Consider the following 21,261-nt stretch of genomic DNA (forward strand, 5'->3'; position numbering starts at 1 on the left):
CTCTGGGCTACTGGTTCGTGCCCGCACAGGCGTAGGTACAACCGTGTGAATTTTCGGGAGGGAAATACGTGCCGTCAGGATGACTCGGGAAAAAGGAATTTTCGGTAAGAAATTCACTCCCTTTTCCCGGCGTCATCCTAACGGCAGACATGGAGTATACCAAATTAACTCTTAGGGAGGGACCGCTCTTCCTCTGCCCGGCCCCTGGAATTGGACAAAAAGACAATCAGCCTTCCTGAAAGATGAGGTCTGTTCTAGGTAGCATAAAATGGCCCTCCTTACATCCAGGCTATGGTAGTCTCTTTCCCTATCGTTTTGGGGATTTTGACAGAAGGATGGGAGAATACTTTCTTGCTGTCTATGGAATTTTGAGGCTACCTTTGGGAGAAAGAAGGGGTCTGTTTTTAGTATGACCCTATCGTCCTGGATTAATAGGTAGGGTGTCTTACAAGATAGGGCCTGAAGCTCGTTCACACGCCTTGCCGTTGTGATAGCTACTAAGAACACAGTTTTGAACGTGAGGAACCTAATTGGTATCTGCTCGATAGGCTCAAAGGGGGGTTTGCACAGGTTTTGGAGGACTAAGTTTAGATCCCATGGGGGGACCATACTGCGGTTAACTGGCCTCATTCTCTCTGCTGCTTTCATAAACCTGCGGATTAGTCTATGCTCCGCTAGGGGCTGATCTAGGATGGCCGAGAGTGCTGACACCTGCACTTTCAGGGTTGCCGGTCTCAGGTTTTTGTCTAGACCCTCCTGGAGGAAATCCAAAATCTCCGCCACAGAAGTGTCGAGATTGGAGACTTCCAACCCCCTCCAGGAGGAGAATCTTTTCCAGATTTTATTATAGATAGCAGAGGTCACAGGTTTTCGGGACTGGCGTAACGTCGCGATGACCCTAGAGGACAGACCTTGACTTAGTAGCGTCTGTTCCTCAATATCCAGACCGCGAGGTTCAGTCTCTCTAAGTTGGGGCACAGAACTGGGCCCTGCGTTAGAAGATCCTTCCTGGATGGAAGGCGGATTGGTTCCGTGATGGCGAGTTTTAGGAGTACTGGAAACCATACCCTTTTTTCCCAGTGTGGAGCAATTAGGATCAGTGTGATGTTGCTCTGCTGGACCTTCTGAAGAACCCTCGGGATCAGGGGTATGGGGGGAAAGGCGTATGCCAGACTGAAATCCCAACTCTGGGAAAAGGCGTCTAACCCCTCGGCCCTGTCCTTCGGATCTAGGGAAAAGAAGGCGGGGCATTTTGAGCTTTTTCTGGTCGCGAACAAGTCCACCTGTGGACTGCCCCAGGTTTCTACAATACGACGGAACTCCTCTTGATTCAGCGACCATTCTCCGGGGTCCAGGCGTCTTCGACTGAGGAAGTCGGCTGTCTGGTTCTGGGACCCCTTGAGGTGGACCGCTGTCAGGGATTGTACTGTGGCCTCGGCCCATCTGAAGATCCGACCTGTTAGTTTCAGCAGATGAACGTTTCTGGTGCCCCCCTGGTGGCGAATAAGCGAAACGGCGGTCACATTATCAGAGAAGACTTTTATGTGTCTCTTCTTTAGAATATCCTGGGATCTGTGAAGCGCTTCCCAGATGGCCCTAAGTTCTCTGAAATTCGATGTCTGGGTACACAGCGTCGGTCCCCACTCGCCCTGGAGCAGGCGCTGCCCCACTTGCGCTCCCCAGCCAGACTGGCTCGCATCGGTTACTATAGTGATGAAGGGTTCTGTCACCCATGGTGACTCAGCCTCTAGAGTGTCGGTTGACCGCCACCAGCGGAGGGACTTTAAGACAGATGATGACATGGGCATCCTCTTATCCAGGGAGATGGGTGTCCCATCCCAGTTACCCAGGATGGCTCTCTGTAGTGTTCTGGAGTGCGCCTGGGCCCAAGGGATAATGCCGATGCAGGAGGTCATGAGGCCCAGGAGCCTCATTGCGTCCCTAATTACCATTTGCTTTTTCTGGCCGCCCTCCTGTGCTGCCAATCTAAGACTTTCCTGTCTGAGTGGAGGCAAGGACAAGGTCTGAGATACTGAGTCTAGCTGCACCCCCAGGAAGGTTTTCCGTGTTTCGGGGAGAAGACTAGACTTGGGGAAGTTGACTATCCACCCCAATCTTTGAAATAGAGAGATGACTCTGCTAGTGTTGTCTCTGAGGGTCTTGGATGAGGAGGCGATTACCAGGAAGTCGTCCAGGTACGGGATGATATTTATACCTGCTACATGGAGATGCGCCACCATCTCTGCCACTATTTTAGAGAATACTCGGGGTGCTGTAGAGATGCCAAAGGGTAGGCACTGAAACTGAAAATGGCGTACCCGACTCCCTATTCTGATGGCAAACCTCAGGTATTTATGGTGTTCTGGCAGGACTGGGATGTGGTAGTACGTGTCTTTTAAGTCGACGGTACTCAAAGTCTCCTCTTTCGATCAGGGTTACCGCTGACCGAACTGTCTCCATTTTAAACCTTTTGTAGGTAATGAATTTATTCAGGCCCTTCAGATTCAGAATCATCTGAAAACTGCCGTTTGGCTTTTTTATCAGAAATAGAGGCGAGTAGAATCCCTGGCCCTGCTCTACTGTGGGAACCCAAACTACCGCCCCCATTTGCAGCAGCTTAAGGATTTCATCTTTAAAGAGATCCTGCATGGCAGGGGATTGTGTGGGGGTGATTCTGAAGAAATTGGGGGGCCGGGTGAAGAATTCTATCCTGTACCCCTGGGCTATGAGCTGCAGGACCCACGGGTTATCTGTTATCTCTCGCCATTCTCGGGAAAAGTTCAGTAACCTGCCCCCCACCTGGTATTCTTCTATAGGGGTAGGGGTTGTTTTTATCTTACCCCTGCCTCCTTTGGGGTAGGACCAGCGCCCCGTTTTTCCTTTGCCCCGGTATGGCTTGAAGGATGGCTGGCGTTTGTAGGGAAATCCCGTTCTGGCTTGATCCGGGAAACTGTGAGTTTTGTCCGTGGCTCTTTTTAGGATCTCCTCTAAATCCGCGCCAAAAATGTGCTGGCCATGAAAGGGGATGGAACACAGTCTTCCTTTAGAGGCTGTATCTGCCTTCCATGTTTTTAGCCAGACTGCGGCGCTTCTGGCCGCCAGCCTTATGGACTCGGCGGATGCGTCTGCCAGGAAGCCTGTTGCGGAGTTTAGTAAAGGCATACATTCCAGCAACGCCTCTCTGGGGGCCTTCTGCTTAATTTGGTCATCTAGTTCCCCTAACCAGAGGAACATCGACCTCGCCACGGAAGTCGCTGCGATGTTAGACTCTAGCGTGTAGTGTAGGCCGTCGTTTGCCAGGCCCGTTTTATCAATGCATCAACCCTGTTGTCCATCGGGTCTCTAAGATGTGAGGAGTCCTCAAATGGCAGGGCTGTCTTTTTTGCCATTCTGGCCACTTGTGCGTCTACTTTAGGGACCTCTTCGTAGACACTCACATCCTCCTCCGCGAAGCGGAGTCTTTGTTTGTACTCGCGGGACAGTACTCGTTTGTCTGTCCGCAGTAGCCCATTCATGCATGATTACTTTTTTCAAAGTATCATTAACTGGGAACACGATGCGATTCCTTGGCCTGAGCCCACCGAACATGTCGTCCTGTACGGACCTAGGCTCGACCACATCTTCTAGCTTCATTGTATCCCTGACGGCTCTAATCAGGTCATCCAGGTCCCCGAATGAGAAATAATACTTCTTATTCTCATCCTTGGTGTCAGAGGGACGGTCTGAGAGTTCGCCGTCTGACAGGTCGCCCAGGGATTGCTCAGAGTCTGAGCTCGACAGCAGTATGTGGCTTGCTCTTTTAGTGGCCTTTCTTTCCCGCTGGGCTGGGGGGAGGCTGGAGATCGATGCCCGGACCTCCTCCCTGACTAGGGATCTAATATCCTCCCTAAATGCGGCCTGTTCATTCGTGAGGATCTTTGAAGTACAGTCTTGGCATAGCGGTTTTTTGTACGCCTCATCTAACTTTTTGAGGCACAGGGCGCATTTCTTGTACTTTTTCCAAAGGTCTTGCTTAGACCGGGTGGATTCCCTGTCCTGCAAAAGACACATGCATGCACATAAGGAAAAAACCCCTACACAATGCTAATCCCTGGGCATAACATTCCTGCAGCAAGTCACACTTACGGTTTGCAGGGCTTCCATCTCTGATTCCTTTGTAGTCATACTTGCCAAAAGTGTAGACAGGATCAGGCAGACAGATAAATCCTTCTCTAAAGGTATGCTGTCAGTGGAAGCTTGCCGGGGACTCCATTTTTAAATCTCCCGCTGTCCGGGTCAGCTGACGGCGTCTGACGTCACCGCGTCACGCCGCGTCCTTGGCTCCGTCCCCCGACGTTGCGCGCGGCCGCGCCGGCGTCCTGGAGGAGAGAGGCTTCTGAGCCTATGGCCCGCCGCTCTCTCTGGTTGAAAGACGCTGCACGGAGCCCCGTGCACAATGCAGGAGTGGACTCAGGGACCTCTGGTCCGCCGCTCCGATGCGCTGCGGTGGTGATCCCCAGGCGGTCAGACCCGTGGCCTGCCGTGCTCCCGGACCGCGCTGACTCTCTGGAGTGGAGGTAAGCAGGGAAGCAGCCCTATGGACCGTCCGCCCCGCTGTCAGCAGATTCCTTTCTGGAGAAGGTGAGAGGGGAAACAGCCCGTGGACCGTCAATCCCGGTGTAATCCTGTAGCTCCCTGGAGGGAGCACCTCTTGCATGTCCCTGTAGGGACAGGAAGCACTGGTGAATGGGAGGCAGGAGGAGCCTTTTGAAGTCTCTTGCTTCCTGTCCCTACAAGGTCAAGGTGCAACCTTCATGTCTGCCGTCAGGATGACGCCGGGAAAAAAGGAGACTCTTTTTTTTCTAATCTTGGAAACCCTTTTAAAAGAAACACTAAACCTAGAAAGAAATGGGAAAAATCATGTTTTGGGCAGCTGCTAATAAGGGAACGCAATTTAGTTTGAGGGAAAGGCTTAGACCCCATTTAGACTGACAGATGATCGCTCAAAAGATAGTTTGAGTGAGTTTTGAGCGATCATCTTTGCATAGTCTATAGTAGCTAAGTAGCTACTTAAGAGCCATACAGGCGGAGCGGGACACCGCCGCTATCGTTTGGCGAAGAATACAGCTGTTCTGCATAAGCTGTGAACTACCAGCGGGACAGAATCGCCGGGAAAGAATCTTATCGGCGCTGCCGACTGTGATAACAGCTTGCACTGCTGGTAACAGTTCATCGCTCAAATCACGAAAACTAGAACTGGGCGATGAACGCCTCGCGCACGAAAACTGCACGATGTCCGTGCATTTGGACGCAACGGTTATCGCTCAAAAGACGGCTTTGAGCTAATTTTAAGCGAGAATCGTTGGGTCTAAATGGGCCTTTAGGATCTGGCCGTGGTAACAAGTGCTGACCGACAAGGAGCATATCAGTCGGCGCTGGTTAATAAGGTTTACACAGACAGAGGATATGCAGTAGGAGGAGGAGCGATTGTTAATACGATCATTCGGCCCTATGCAGCCATCATCGGTCGGGTATACCTCTCCCTGCTTACACGAGGGGTGCAGCTGACCATCCAATAAAATAATACATCCCTCGGCTCCCTGTCACCTCACCAAACAGCACCATAACAGTTTATGTTCCCATCCGGTGGTGAGAGAGTTCATTTAAATGTAAGAATAGAAATAATGCCCTGTAGTTTTTCATACCATGGCAAAGCTCTCTCCACCGTGGCAACCCCCAATCACAACCGTAATTTTGGGCACCGTGGCACAAGCAACAGCAGAGATCATGGAGGCCTGAGCTTTTAATCTGTTTGTAAGCTGTTCTGCCTGTAAAACAAAAGAGTTATAGATTTAATAGGAAAATGTTCTGAGGAATATAAAGAAAGGGTTTTTACCACATGTCCAACTAAGACCTCACCTTTGACACACTTGGAGGTAAGAGACTCTGAGAAGTTGTGTTCTGGAGAAACAGTAGAGGAATATTGCGTTGGTTGCAGAGCTGTACAAAATGGCTTCCTTTCAGAGAGGCATCATGGGTCAGGTCTCCATTACTAGCCACAATTCCTACCAAGTTACTGAAAGTGAAAACAAACTGTGCAGAACCCATATATTGCAAACCTGAAAACAATAAGGTATTAACAAAAGAAATATTGCATCCAGCCCTTATGGGAAAGAAAGTAACTACTATAATACTGCCCCCTATGTACAAGAATATAACTACTATAATACTGCCCCTATGTACAAGAATATAACTACTATAATACTGCCCCCTATGTACAAGAATATAGCTACTATAATACTGTTACCTATGTACAAGAATATAACTACTATAATACTGCCCCCCTATGTACAAGAATATAACTACTATAATACTGCCTCCTATGTACAAGAATATAACTCCTATAATACTGCCCCCCCCCATGTACAAGAATATAACTACTATAATACTGCCCCCTATGTACACAAATATAACTACTATAATACTGCCTCCTATGTACAAGAATATAACTACTATATTACTGCCCCCTATGTACAAGAATATATCTACTATAATACTGCTCCTATGTACAAGAATATAACTCCTATAATACTGCCCCCCCCCCATGTACAAGAATATAACTACTATAATACTGCCCCCTATGTACACAAATATAACTACTATAATACTGCCTCCTATGTACAAGAATATAACTACTATAATACTGCCCCCTATGTACAAGAATATAACTACTATAATACTGCCCCCTATGTACAAGAATATAACTACTATAATACTGCCCCCTATGTACAAGAATATAACTACTATAATACTGCCCCCTATGTACAAGAATATAACTACTATAACACTGCCTCCTATGTACAAGAATATAACTACTATAACACTGCCTCCTATGTACAAGAATATAACTACTATAACACTGCCTCCTATGTACAAGAATATAACTACTATTACACTGCCTCCTATGTACAAGAATAGAACTACTATAATACTGTCCCCTATGTACAAGGGTATAACTACTATAATACTGCCCCCTATGTACAAGAATATAACTACTATAATACTGCCTCCTATGTACAAGAATATAACTACTATAATACTGCCTCCTATGTACAAGAATATAACTACTATAATACTGCCCCTATGTACAAGAATAGAACTCCTATAATACTGCCCCCCCCCCATGTACAAGAATATAACTACTATAATACTGCCCCCTATGTACACAAATATAACTACTATAATACTGCCTCCTATGTACAAGAATATAACTACTATAATACTGCCTCCTATGTACAAGAATATAACTACTATAACACTGCCTCCTATGTACAAGAATATAACTACTATAACACTGCCTCCTATGTACAAGAATATAACTACTATTACACTGCCTCCTATGTACAAGAATAGAACTACTATAATACTGTCCCCTATGTACAAGGGTATAACTACTATAATACTGCCCCCTATGTACAAGAATATAACTACTATAATACTGCCTCCTATGTACAAGAATATAACTACTATAATACTGCCTCCTATGTACAAGAATAGAACTACTATAATACTGCCCCCTATCTACAAGAATATAACTACTATAATACTGCCCCCTATGTACAAGAATATAACTACTATAATACTGCCCCCTATGTACAAGAATAGAACTACTATAATACTGCTCCCATGTACAATAATATAACTACTATAATACTGCCCCCTATGTACAAGAATATAACTACTATAATACTGCCTCCTATGTACAAGAATATAACTACTATAATACTGCCTCCTATGTACAAGAATAGAACTACTATAATACTGCCCCCTATCTACAAGAATATAACTACTATAATACTGCCCCCTATGTACAAGAATATAACTACTATAATACTGCCCCCTATGTACAATAATATAACTACTATAATACAGCCCCCTATGTACAAGAATATAACTACTATAATAATGTCCCCCTATGTACAAGAATATAACTACTATAATAATGTCCCCCTATGGTGAAAAATAAGGTCCTAAGCAAGCACTAGAGGTTTCTTATCTCACTGTAATTGTTCTGTGATTCCGGTTCTCATGTATCAGTAGTATTTCGCTGTTCTCTCTCTAGTATGAGGAGTGAATACTTGGATGTAGGATAATATTCAGGATTAGACATACCCTTCAATGGAAGCAAATCCAGTTACTAGTGTAGTTCCATAGTCAGCTTTGAATTGTAGGAACCTGCTGCCATCTACCAGTCGGCTGAGAACCTGCAGGCAAAATATCAATGGATAACAAGTGGGTTATGCAGCCATGTAAATGGTCACTAGTAAATACAGCATATACCTCCTCCATCATGGCAATCTGCGGCGGAGGGCAAAAAGTGTTCAAATGCACAGTAACCGTTCAGTTTCCACATGAGCCAATGACTGAACGACCAATGAGAATAGCGCACTTGTTCAGTTTCGGCCGGCATATAAATCAACACTGGCTTCTCGTTGTGTTTTCTGACTGTTCAGTATTTCACATAAGAGTATGAAACACCGAGCGAGAAGCTCACAATTCCTGATGATGATCTGCCCGTCTGGACAGGCTGCATGAGCGCAAACAAGTTGGTGATGACGTCACTCGCTCAGGCAAACGAGAATAGTGAGGCTCGCATTTGGTGTAAAAGCACCATTACGCTAAAGGGGTTTCCTTTCTCTTAAACAACTAGTGACCCATCAATAGAATGGGTTATCAACAGCAGTTCAGCAAGCGTCTGCCAACCAGGACCCCAGCCAATCAGTTTTTAACCTAGCCAGCTGTCACCCTGTATAAGAAGCAAACAGCGCCATACACTGTGCAGTGGCCCGGCGTGGTAGTGCAGACACAGCTCTCTAGTCAGTTATCAGAATGCTGACAGGTAAACCCCCTAACAGACCAGATCCCATAATGCACTGTAATGTCATAAAAACATTTATTTTTTTTAATCTGCAGTACAGACAACTCACAAGTGGAGTTTGCACGTGAATGGAGTATATATGACATCATCACTCAGTACTATATGTAGATTCATCCTGTAACTTTTTAACCCTTTATTTTCTCAGTCGCTTTTTGGGGGGGACCAGGAACCATGAGCGTCCACCCTGAGCCAGCACTTAATCCCAAGGCTAGCCCCCACACTTGTGGTTGTTATGTTCCCCAATGAAGGCTACAAAAAAAGAGATTTTACAGTAAACACAAAAATCGCCTTTTTAGGGCCCATGGCCCCGGGGTTATCTATCTTGTTACTCACCAGTTTAACATCCAGAGTGTGCCTGTAATCTCGGGGCGCCAGTCCCACTAACTCTTCAGTGTTGTATAGAGGATCCTCAAACTGTGCTGCGCCCTCCGGTTCTGGGTCAAAATTTAAGGTGGAAATAATCATACGGACGCGGCTGTACGCTTCAGGCTCGGTGGGCGCAAAATGATCAACACAACCGCTGACTCTGGGCAGAGATGGGAGACGCAATACTTAAGACATGGGAACTAATGGCCATCGGTATTCCAACATCACCCTCTTCTGTTTATAGGGTTATAGAGCAGCCACACTCACAGTCGCCATTTATATTAGTGAGCCATGCATCAGAAAGATAGCAACATTCACTATGAAGGGAGTCGCACAAAGGATAAAGCGTTTTTACCTGGAATGCATCTTCGCTCCCCCCAGGTCTTCTGCAGTGACGTCTTCTCCAGTAGCAGCTTTAACTAGTGGGGGTCCGGCTAAGAATATAGTCCCAATCCGGTCTACAATAATTGCCTCTTCTGTCATTGTTGGGATGTAAGCGCCCCCTGCTGTGCAGGAGCCACACACCACAGCCACCTGCAGCACATCACACATCATAGGAGAATGGTATAAAGAAAGACCAGTTATATATAGCTTTAGATGCACGCGATTTAGTGATTATATAGAATTCGAAAGGGATTGGTGGTCCCTGATCTCCCCTAATGTTAGGGACATTATGAGGATCTGTACATGATGTGCTGCTCGTACCTGAGGGATCTTTAGAGCGGACATTATAGCTTCATTATAGAAGGTCTTCCCACCGTGCTCCTTGTCGGGGAACAGCTGAGCCTGAGGACGGAAGACAGCAAGTATTTATTTTATTAGTAACACACACCTTAAGGCGTTAACATATGCTAATCATTAGAAACTAAGCCTATCATGAGTTCTTATAACTTTAAGGACATGTATCTCTATTGCTACGTCATTGGGAGTATATATGTACCATGATGCTCTTAATAAATCAGAAGTGTACTGGTTTTGATACAAGCATTGCGTCAGTCTCAGTTACAATGACCAATTTGGAACAGGCAGTGAAGTTAGAGGGATCAGAGTGTTCCCATAACAACCCCTTTAAGACTTACTTACATAAAACTATAATATGCTTTTAAGACTACAGATCCGTATGACCTCCGCTGACCTTCTGCTATGGATTAGGAGGCAGTGCCAGACTAGTGGAAAAAATGGATTGGCGTATTATACTCTATATCAGCCTCGCTCATCTGGATGTTTTTCTATAACTACAGGGAAATGATGAGGCGAGACATGATACCTGAAGAGGAAGAAAGGCGCCTCCGCTATCCACCAAGTACACCGTGGGCAGCCGGTTCTGTATGGCAATCTCCTGAGCTCGCAGCTGCTTCTTCACCGATATGGGATAAGCGGTTCCCCCTTTTACGGTGGCGTCATTTGCTATAAACATGCACCAAATTCCACAAATCTTCCCAATACCTTAAAGACACAGTGAACATAATAAAGACACAACTTACATAACGTGCAAATTTGGATATTTCTCCGCAACAGAGATCTAATTTTTATTACAAATAACATGTCCCAGTCCCATATGTGGATCATGGGGGGGGGGTGCACTACCTGGACCACTGCAGTCAGTTGGTATCATAGGGTAACAGCGAGAGTGACATCATTCAGTGTTGAAGGGGTAATAAAACATTACATGGTGCCCATCAGAATCACTGAACCGCATACATGAAAGGCAGACCTGAGGGCATTTTATAAACCTTGCTTATTTGTCATGGAAATCCATCAACTGTCCGTGATCACAAGGGGCGCTGATGAGATTATATATGGAGCCCCAACCATCCGGTTAACTAGTTAGATACTGGTACTGCTACTGACCGCAGCATCTGAGGGGTTAAAAGGCAGAGATCAAAGTTATCTTGGATTATACAATTGCAACAGAGTGTCAGCTGATATATAAAGCTCACACCCGCTGCCAAGAACATCAGTGTTGTAAATGTACAGCACATTGCGACAGGAGGCCCAATCTGTTATAGTAGAAACAGATTCTATTAGATGCCTTGCTTAAAGGGGTTTTCCAGGAAAATACTTTTTATAACCTATCTTGAAATTAGGTCATCAATAGTTGATTGTTGGGGGCTTTCGCTCATGACACCAGCTGATTGGGCACCAGTTGTCAGCGCTGCAATACATAGGGGTCAGAGCAGAAGCTGCCATTGAGTTTAATGAGAGCTAAGCCTGCAGTTACAAGCTGCAGCCACTACACAGGGATTGGAGCAGCAGCTTCTGCTCCGACCCTTTGTATCACAATGCTATCAGCAGGCGCCCGAACAACTGGGGTCCTGAGCAGCGGACCCGAGTCAATCAATAGAGTGAGATTAAAAGGTGCTGTCACGCACATGCACCACCGCTCCATTAATTTTCATGAGACTGCCAGATATAGGCAAGCACTTGAGCTTGACTATTTCCAGCAGTCCTACTGAAATGAATAGAGTGGAAGTGCACACATGCAACCACTGTTGTAGTCATTCATGACTGGTAAGGGTACCAACAGTTGGACCCCCACCAATCAGCTAGTTTGGGGGTAACAGCTGATTAATTTTGTGGGACAACCCAATTCACAAAGAGATATCCAAAGGCCCAGGCTATATGCTAATCAATGCCTTCCAGCTGAGTGACAGAAGGAAAATGTGCAATTAAGTTTGAAAGCATCATAAATGTCTGAAAGATAAACATGTGATCCCTCTTGGCCAATCAGCACAGGAGAATGAACATACATGGCAAACTGGGGGATGTTCACTGGGCGAGGCACTTCTTACATGCACCACATTATACAGTTTCACCAAATTAAGGGGAAAAAATCCATCACATGACCATCAAATTGGAATACTCTAGAAATGCAAGAGTGATTGATGTGGATAGCTGGCGAGAACCCGTGCAGGAGCCGTAACAGCAGCCATATTGGTCCTTCTTTAACTTTCCTAGAAACAGAGTTACACAGGAAACAAAGAAGACTTTTTATAAACTAAAAAGAAGAGAACGATGGGAGAATTTCTGTGTACTGGGAGAAGTCATTGCACATTATTCATAGCCATAGACTCTCCTACCAGAAGTAACTGCACACCGGAGCAGAAATCACAAGCAGTATCTAAATCTATAGGTTAATTCTTGTTGTTGTTGCTTTTGTTCTAATGACATCAGATACTTTCCATAGCATACTGCTACTAACATCCGATACACTTCAGCTGGTATTTCCTTCCATTCATCCTGCAAATGTCTGGCGAGTTCTCTCTAATAACATGCATCAGCTCGCCTATAATGGTGCAAGTAACATCGTCATTGGACAGCCGAGCAATGGAAGAACGTCCTATGGGGTAACAAATCACGCTACTCCATCTTCACATCAGATGGACATACCTGGGTGTGGAGGAGCCTGATGAAGGCTTTTTGCCCGAGTGTGTTGTGCCAACAGCTACAGCGATCCTCGGGGCTTGGACAAACAAAGATGGGTGAACCACTTTTCTGTCTACCTGATAGACTAATGATGTATACTAATGCACAGTGTGTAAGACACTACAACTGCTTTGATTGACCAGTGCTGTCCATGTGAGCAGTGCAGGTCAGCCGGAGCGGTATGTAGGGTGTTAGACTACCAATGCGTACTAATGGACAGTGTGCATCAGGTAGTCAGAGAGGCAGTGCGGCCATCTTTGTTTCTTCAGTCTTGGAGGGTTGCTTTAAGTCTGCTAGAGGTTCCATTATAGTCTGGGGATGTTTTGCATTGCATGGTCTCGGTCCATTGGTTGTAGTGACAAGAACCACAAACATGGAGGTGACCCTGACATTGTAGACAATGTGCTGCTGACAATGTGGTAATACTCTGGGAATGGTCGGCCATACTTCCAACAAGACAACGCGCCTTGTCACAATTTCAACTCTGTTTTACGTTGATTTGAGGATATGGATGTTCCACGATTCGACTGGCCCGCAGAGTCTGACCCGAACCTACTAAACATCCGAAACATCGGGTCAGGAAATATGGACAGCATCTTCTTTGAGAGAACTCGTCAGATGTTTGCAGGATGAATGGAGGGAAATACCAGCTAACGTTAGTAGAAAATATGCCACGGAGAGTATCCAATGTCATTAGGGCCAAAGGAGCCCCACTAAGTATTAACATATGAAAATAAATACTACTTGTGATTCTTGCTCAGGTATCTACTTACTTTTGGTAAGAGAGTGTACTTGTTTCATCTATTAGGTTCTCACCAGAAAGGCACCCGGCTGCTGGGACGTCACCATACGGCAGACCAAGTCCTGCAAATGGAGACAGTTCTAAGAAGGTCTCATCATCCAGAAGCCTCTTCAGTCTTTCCCGCACCAGCAGCTTTCTGTTCCTCTGTGTGTCGTAGAATCGCATTCTCACCTCCTCCCATTTTAACCTTTTCCAGTAATTCTGTGTATCTGGAGAAACAATCACAGTTAGAGACAGGCGGGTCTTAATCGTTGTATCATGGGAAGTTCTACAACTTTCTATTAGCATTTATGTTTAGATTCTTCACCATTTTGGAGATCTCAGCTTATCTGAGATATCTGATCGTGGGCAAGCTCAAGGACAACTAAAATGTCTGCTATGAAAATGTTTGGAGGGGTTAGCACCCCAAATCCTGGAGGCGGGTAATGGACAGCAACCCAATAAGGCGTTCACAGATCTGGGAAAGCTGGGTGATTGCAGGTCTTTACCTAACATGACGGTAAATTCTATTTTTTTCCCTCCATGGTTTTGCTATAGCATCGCTGAGACGTGCACATTATTATCCACGGTGACCCTTAAGGGACCTAATTATCGTTCCAATAATCACTTGAAACTGCGATTTTCGACAACAGTCATCAAATACACGCAGCCACCGACACAGCGGGAGATCGCTCAGTAGGCACTTTGGTTTAGCTCACTGGAACTAAGCGACTCACAAGCGACTTCTCGCTCAGTATAAACAGGCAGTTGTTCAACTATGAAAGACTGCCTGTTCACTGTGAATAGAGGTGGGCGGCCGGAAGAGGTCTTTGGCGCACTCCGGCTCCTTTCATTGAACAACTATCACGCCTGTGTGAACGTATAGAAGCGACAGTCGTCCCACATAAGGGTAATGTAGTATGCAAGGCTGAAACAGACATTTAAATGTCCATCCAGTTCGGTCTGTTTAGCCCCCCTTGTTGATCCAGAGGAAGGCACGAAAACGCCAATGAGGCACACGCCAATTTACCACATTCAGGGGTACCTTTACTCGCTGGGTTCAGCGGATTTGGAAGGTTTATTCCAGGGACAGATACTTCAGTTCTGTCGCATTAAAGGGACTCTTACTACTCTGAAGGTCTCATGCGCTAAGGAGCGTTTTCACCGCATATCACCAGGTATCGAACGTGCGTTGCACGGACGCGTGATGAATAGGGTCAATGCAAAGACAATGGACTGTGGAGACTGCGTATCAATACACGAGAGGAGTAAATGGCGCATGCTCTATTTCTATTTATTGCCTTCGTATGCAGCGCGAGCCCCATACATTTGTATGGCCACCGTATTCTTTTGCAACGTTATTATGCGCAATATATCGCATACGGGCGGCGGTACATACACATCCGCACTATGAGACAGAGAGGGGAGATAAAAATGAAAAAAAATGTCACACTGCGCATGACCGCGTGCGTGAAATACGCTTGTCACGCGCAGTGCACTCGCTGCCATGCTCTCCACCAGCTCATGAGTCCAGTAAAAGACCACGTGACTCATGCGGCGTTTTACGCATACAGTTGGGTGAATCAGCCCTTACAATAGCTACAACGCGAATGAGATTGTCAAAATCTCGTTCTCATGTGGAGAAAATCTGTACAAAATCCGTGCGGGAATGGCTTTGCGGAATTTAAATTCGCAGCGTGTCAATAAGCTGCAGAGGATTCCACCTCTTCAAATGAGGGGAGTGAGCTGCACACCAAAAGAAAACAGATTTTGCACCGCGGATCCGCTGCAGAGATTCCATTGTACATTCAGTCCCATGTGGACATACGCCAAGGCCGGCTTCATCTAAGAATCTGCGCAATTGCACGCGCCTCGGCGCAATGTAGGCTTTTTTGCGTGTGTATCAATGTATATTCCTGTACTTCTTTTTCCCGCAGGGCATGTTTATTCGCGCCCGGGACATTGATGCAACCCCCATTGACTTCTACGGAGCAAATGGCGTCATGGGGGTGCAGTTTATTGCTGTCTGTAACGAACAAGAGCACAAAACATGTCATCACCCAGCTTTCCCAGAGTCCAGAACCACAGAGCAGCCAGCTGTAACCCCTTGGAGGCAGGAATTGGGGCACCCCCTGGAATGGCGCTCATCGCTGGGCACCCAGCTTTTCCATAATCGGATATCACTGAATCCAAGGAAGAAGGAGTTATGAGTGAGTTATAAGTTCCCCCATTGGGGGAGGGGAGGCTGCACCCCTGATTCACCTGTGTCTGCACCCCTCACTGCTCCTACTGTTGGCTTCATATACATGTCTATGGAGGGGCAGCACATCCCCCGGGAGGACAGGGAAGGCTGCAGCCTGACTACTGAGCAGGGAGCACTGGGGGCTGCAGAGGCCAGGCTGCCACCACTGCAGCCATGGCCAACGGCTGCACAACTGGGCAGAGTCTACAGTGAAGGTCAAGCACTCAGCCCCCGGCACACAGCTGCACATTCGCCACCACTACTTACTCGTCGGCAGATTCGACACAACAGGGAGTGATTTCATTGTTGTTGTAGTTCTCGCTGTGGCCACTAGAGGGAGCACTGAGCCGAGCACACTGGGAGACGTGAAATAGTAGTAATAAAGCGAAGCGCATGTTCTCGCAGCCAATCAGATCGCAGGTTGAATTTTTCTAAGACTGGTTGTGAGATGAAAGGAGCGTTCTGATTGGTTGCTATAGGCAACTGCTATAGCTGTGCTTCAAACTAGTTTATTGTGAGTCCCAATGGGCATGAAAGGGACGGAGCCGCTCTTATGTGACCGATGAACATCAGTACTTTAGTCCCAGAAAACCCCTTTAGGGTGTGTTCAAATGTTGCGCAAATGCTGCTATTAGGCCGCTCTCACATGAACGCGCCAAAGCGCTGTGATTTCAAACAGTGCTTTGCCGCTATTTTACTTTGGCTTTTGGCCGCAGCTCCCACAAATATAGAACAGGCTCTGCTCTAAAATGGCGCTGGAAAGCTCCGTTCAGCGCATGTCTGCAAGACGCCATTGATTTCAATGGCGCGTTATACCGCGATTAACGAGACATTTAAAACGCCGCGTTAGTCGTGGTAAAAAGCGCCTGTGTGAGAGAGGCCTTAAACTGCAGAATCTCCACAGCAAAACCACAGGTTAGCGTTACGGTACCGTTGGGCCGTGTTAACCCGGGGCCGACGTCCTGCAGCTGAAAGTCTGCATCAAAACCCGCAACATTTGGTGGGAATTTTAATGCGGTTTTTAACGCGAATTCTGGTTTCGGAATTTACCCCCTCATTGAGAAGACGTGGTTTCGGCAGCGTAAACGGCGATAAAATTAACAGGCTGCGGATTTAAATTCTGCACCGCATGTCAATTTTCGCCGGGGTTTGTGCGGGTTTCAAAATCTCATCCGCTTTGCTGATACTATAAATGCTGGAGATTTTCCGTACAAAAAAAAAACAGCCAATCCGCCATCTTGAACGCGGCCTTACGGCAGCAGATCTGCAGCGTTTTTTTTCTCTACATCTGAACAGAATTAGCTTTAATCGCTTTCACTTTAATAGTAAAGGTCCCGCTGCGGTTCTTCTGCAGCGTTTACGCAACATGTGAACGCACCCTTATGCTACTCTCACGCATCCGTTTTTTACCGTCAAACACTCTTATTGATTTCAATGGGGCCTCGCAGATATGCGCTCGAACGCGGTGCTTTCTGGCGCTGCAATTTTCGAGTGCTGTCTGCTCTATTTTACCACGATTAACTCACCTCATCACCCATCACAATGATGGGGTGCGTTAAAAACGGCAGTCAGAGGCAGTAACCTGCGCAAGAGAACGGCGGCGTTTTGCCGATATTGTGTTTGTCTCATCAGCGTATGCGTATTTGCGCCACATTTTTGCGCACGCACTGATGCTCTCAGCCTTTGAAACAAGCAATTTGTTTATTGAGTTCAAGATGTCTTCCTTTCCTGTGCAAGTGCTCAGGAACATAGTGCATGCTGGGTTGTTTTTGTTTGCGGGATTGAAATGTGCACAGAAAATACGCTCATGTGAACGAATCCATTGAAGTCAATGGGTTCTGTTTTCTGTGTATTGAGTGTGCGAATACACGTGCAAATGCGCTTGTGTGACATGGGCCTCAAAGTAACCAATGTTTGAGCCAATGTCAGCTACTATGGCAGTTGTGCCGTTACAAGCGCTGCCTATCAAACACGGAGAAACCCTGGAGGTAGGAGGTGGCACACTGGCACTATATGGTGGCATCTCTGTAAGAGGAACTCAGGGGGCATCTGTGGCGTTATATGGTGGCATCTTTATAGCAGGAACCCTGAGGGCACCTATGGCATTATATGGTAGCATCTTTGTAGCAGGAACTCAGGGGGTATCTGTGGCATTATATTGTGGCATCTTTATAGCAGGAACTCAGGGGGTATCTGTGGCATTATATTGTGGCATCTTTATGACAGGAACTCTGGGGGCACCTGTGGCATTTAATGGTGGCATCTTTGTAGCAGGAACTCTGGGGGCACCTGTGCTATTAGTGTATATGGTGGCATCTTTGTGCAGCGTCCGAGGAGCGGGCCCACAGCTAAGGAGATAGCAGGGTAAATTGCGGCCTTGTCATGGGGCTCTACCATCTACTCCATGGGGGTAGCACATGACCCGTCCAAGTTACTGCTAGGGGAGTTTCATGGGGGCAACCCAAGATGTGGATTACCTGAAGGTTCCTTTGTCACTCGTGACGCCACTGTTCCGTCCTCTGTGCTGAATCCAGATGGTAGAAAACTAAGTAGTCCACATACAGAGAAACGGTTAAAGCAAAGCCGGGAACAGTCAACAGTGCTCCTTTACTTGAACATAACGGTTCAACAGAAATATACACGCCAGCAGGAAAAATGCTACAAAAACACAAAGTGGTGTGATAGGGAGGATTCATAGGATCACATATGAGTCCACAGTCCACGTTATCTGCGGGGTTTCGTTGCCGGCCAATCTCCTTCACTCGCTCCAGCTCTCTACCGGTCAGCACTCACATTTGAAAGACAGGGGTTTTCTGGAACTAAAGTACTGATGTGCATCAGTCACATAGGAGCGGCTCCATCCCATTCATTCCCACTGGGACTCACTCTATGATGCATGGCGGCTCCTCTCTCTCTCTCACAGCATTTACGGGTAAAACTGGCATCTCCTGGGCAAAGCAGGCCCAGGGCAGGCTGGTGGATACATTTCACCCTTTTCCATTCGGGACCACACAAAGCAAATGGTGTCTGTGTGTGTGGCGCAAGTCAGAAGCAGAACACTTTCCAGACACCTTGCACAAACATATATACGAAGCACAATCACATGACATACAACATGGTACATTTTTCAGACATAACCCAGAAGTTAACCCACTCAGTGCTGCAGAGGTGCAATACGAACCATATTCATGCAACATATAAAACACTGACAACACGTAGGCACAAGACAAATGCATTTAGACTTATGGAGGGGTCCCATTAACTCTGGGCAACTACATTTGTAGCAGGAACTCAGAGGGTATGTGTGGCATTATATGGTGACATCTTTATAGCAGGAATTTCGGGGGGCATCTGTGACATTATATGGTGGCATCCTTGTAGCAGGAACTCAGGGGGCATCTGTGGCATTATATGGTGGCATCCTTGTAGCAGGAACTCTGTGGCATCTGTGGCATTATATGGTGGCATCCTTGTAGCAGGAACTCAGGGGGCATCTGTGGCAGGAAGGAATTCTCTGCAGCATCTCCACAAGGAACTACTCTAGATGCCAACATTAGGACTATTCTGACGTTCATGTAGGGCTCTATTAACATCTGTGTTAGCACCTCTGTTGCAGATTCCATCATAGTTTGTGGGGAAAGTAGTAGAATACATTCTTACCAGTAAAACTCCAGACACCAGAACTGCATCACAAGTCGATGGGGTTTGGTGGGCTAGGTCATGTCCATCATGCACTGGACTAGGAGGATGCACTGATAGCTCTCCACAGCATTTAGAATTTCACATCCCAGATGCTGAATCCAGATAGTTCTCAATATTTGGTCCGGTCTTTGGGGTCCCGGTCGTCGGCCGCGGCTGATTAGACTTTTATGGCTTATCCAGTTAGTATGCAAAACTGTGGCTCTACATGGCAGACAGTCTGACAGATCGTGTAATCAGGGTCCTGCATGCGTAGAAGACAAGTGCTACAAGTCAATGGGTAGAGTTTTCCCCTTTCAACAACAAACAAGAATATCAAGACAGAAGGTAAAGATGTCACATGTTATTCATGTATAAGATACAAGATGTATTTCTTCTTCTTATTTATTTTTTCTCCTGTTCCTCTAGGACAGCTGCACTCATGGCAGAGAAGCTGCAGATTTTTTATGCGGATTTGTAGATGGAAAATCCACACGAAAATTGACAGGGACTTATAAATCCGTAGGATGTCAATTTCTGATCTGGATTGTCACAGCAGATTTTACCCCTTTCAATGTAGAGAGATCCCCAGTATATAGATAGATTTCACTCCAATCAGACTGACTCCAGATGTTACGTTCGCTCAGCGCACTAAAGCACCACGTCTCCGAACGGGCGCCGGATTGTGTCCTTTTAAAACCGCAAACACTCACAGCATTTGCACTTACCACTTGCACCTCTCTAGGCAATGATTGAAGGACTCCTCTCTCATTCTAATCAGGGAAAGTTGGGCACCCTTGCCTAAAAGCAGGGTAATCGTCCTGATAAGGCCAGCCCCACTGTCTTAATCTAGGACCTGGTTTTCCCTAAATAGGGACCTGGAGAGATGCACTAAACCCACAGGACACGACACTGTTCACACACTGTACACAGAACAGGACTGCACATAAAGCACATGTCTGGCCATCTTCACAGACATATCACACACGTCACTGTTCACACCAACATACCAGGTTATGCATACAGCATATAACAGGAGCCCCACCCAGAGCTCACATGCATACAGATGGAATACCATAGGTAGTCCAAGTGTCTTCAAACCAGGGGAATAGAGAATCAGCCACCGTTCTGACATAGGGAGCAGTGTCAGGCATCACCCATCTGACACACACATAGGACATCAGAAGTCTGGGGGGCACACCTGCCCAGGGATAGGGAGAAACCTTTCATTCGTTTATTTCAGCTTTCTTCTGAATGTAGGATGTCATGTGGAATTGTTGTTGCGGATTTCTAACATGCAAGTAATCTAATTTTACAAATAAATGCATTCCACTAATAAAAACACAACAAAATTCGCACTAATTGACAAAATCCATATATAATTCCGTCCCATGTGAAAAGTTCCTAAGATCGGTTTCATATGGAAGGCCCACAGCGGATAACGGTCACCCTGTGTACCTGGATTTTTCTGTATAGCGGATGACTGCAGTGTCTCGCCGTTGGTCATGTGCAGTATAGTTTTTTTCTTTTAATGTTTGTATTTCCCACGAGTTGCTTAGCGATGATGCGGGTACCCGTAGCCCATACGCAATGTAATTGCATATTGGCTGCGGGTTGGACAGGCATCTGTGCAGAATCCACAGAAAAATGCAGCATGGTGCGCTTATTTCCTTCACTCGTGGAATACACAATTCGCATCCGTGAGCGCAATATTGATTTCACGTGCCTTTCAATGCATGTATTTTGCTGCGAATCCTCCGAGAAGACGCGGCAATAAGAATCCGCCCATCTGAAGCCAGCCTAAATCGTCACCTCTATTGCCTTTCCCCCTATAACAAAACCTAAGTCTTA

At 46.4% G+C, this 21,261-nt stretch overlaps 1 protein-coding gene across 3 annotated transcripts in view; it reads right to left on the reverse strand.

Moving 5' to 3' along the window:
* The window catches only part of LOC136621848 (methylcrotonoyl-CoA carboxylase beta chain, mitochondrial-like), a 73,052-nt gene that overhangs the window by 3,109 nt on the left and 48,682 nt on the right, over nt 1-21,261 (reverse strand). The window contains exons 1-9 of one of the 3 annotated variants that reach the window (XM_066597635.1): nt 16,000-16,036; nt 13,526-13,720; nt 10,551-10,729; nt 9,989-10,069; nt 9,639-9,817; nt 9,251-9,443; nt 8,152-8,243; nt 5,899-6,055; nt 5,685-5,807 (exon numbers count right to left, since the gene is read on the reverse strand). In XM_066597635.1, the coding sequence (XP_066453732.1) occupies nt 5,685-5,807; nt 5,899-6,055; nt 8,152-8,243; nt 9,251-9,443; nt 9,639-9,817; nt 9,989-10,069; nt 10,551-10,729; nt 13,526-13,720; nt 16,000-16,036 (1,236 nt within the window). Of the gene's footprint in view, nt 1-5,684; nt 5,808-5,898; nt 6,056-8,151; nt 8,244-9,250; nt 9,444-9,638; nt 9,818-9,988; nt 10,070-10,550; nt 10,730-13,525; nt 13,721-15,752; nt 15,868-15,999; nt 16,037-21,261 lie in introns of those variants that run through there. The other 2 variants (XM_066597634.1, XM_066597637.1) reach the window with 2 other exon arrangements.

Source organism: Eleutherodactylus coqui, chromosome 3, assembly GCF_035609145.1.
Source record: "Eleutherodactylus coqui strain aEleCoq1 chromosome 3, aEleCoq1.hap1, whole genome shotgun sequence".
Taxonomy (NCBI): domain Eukaryota; kingdom Metazoa; phylum Chordata; class Amphibia; order Anura; family Eleutherodactylidae; genus Eleutherodactylus; species Eleutherodactylus coqui.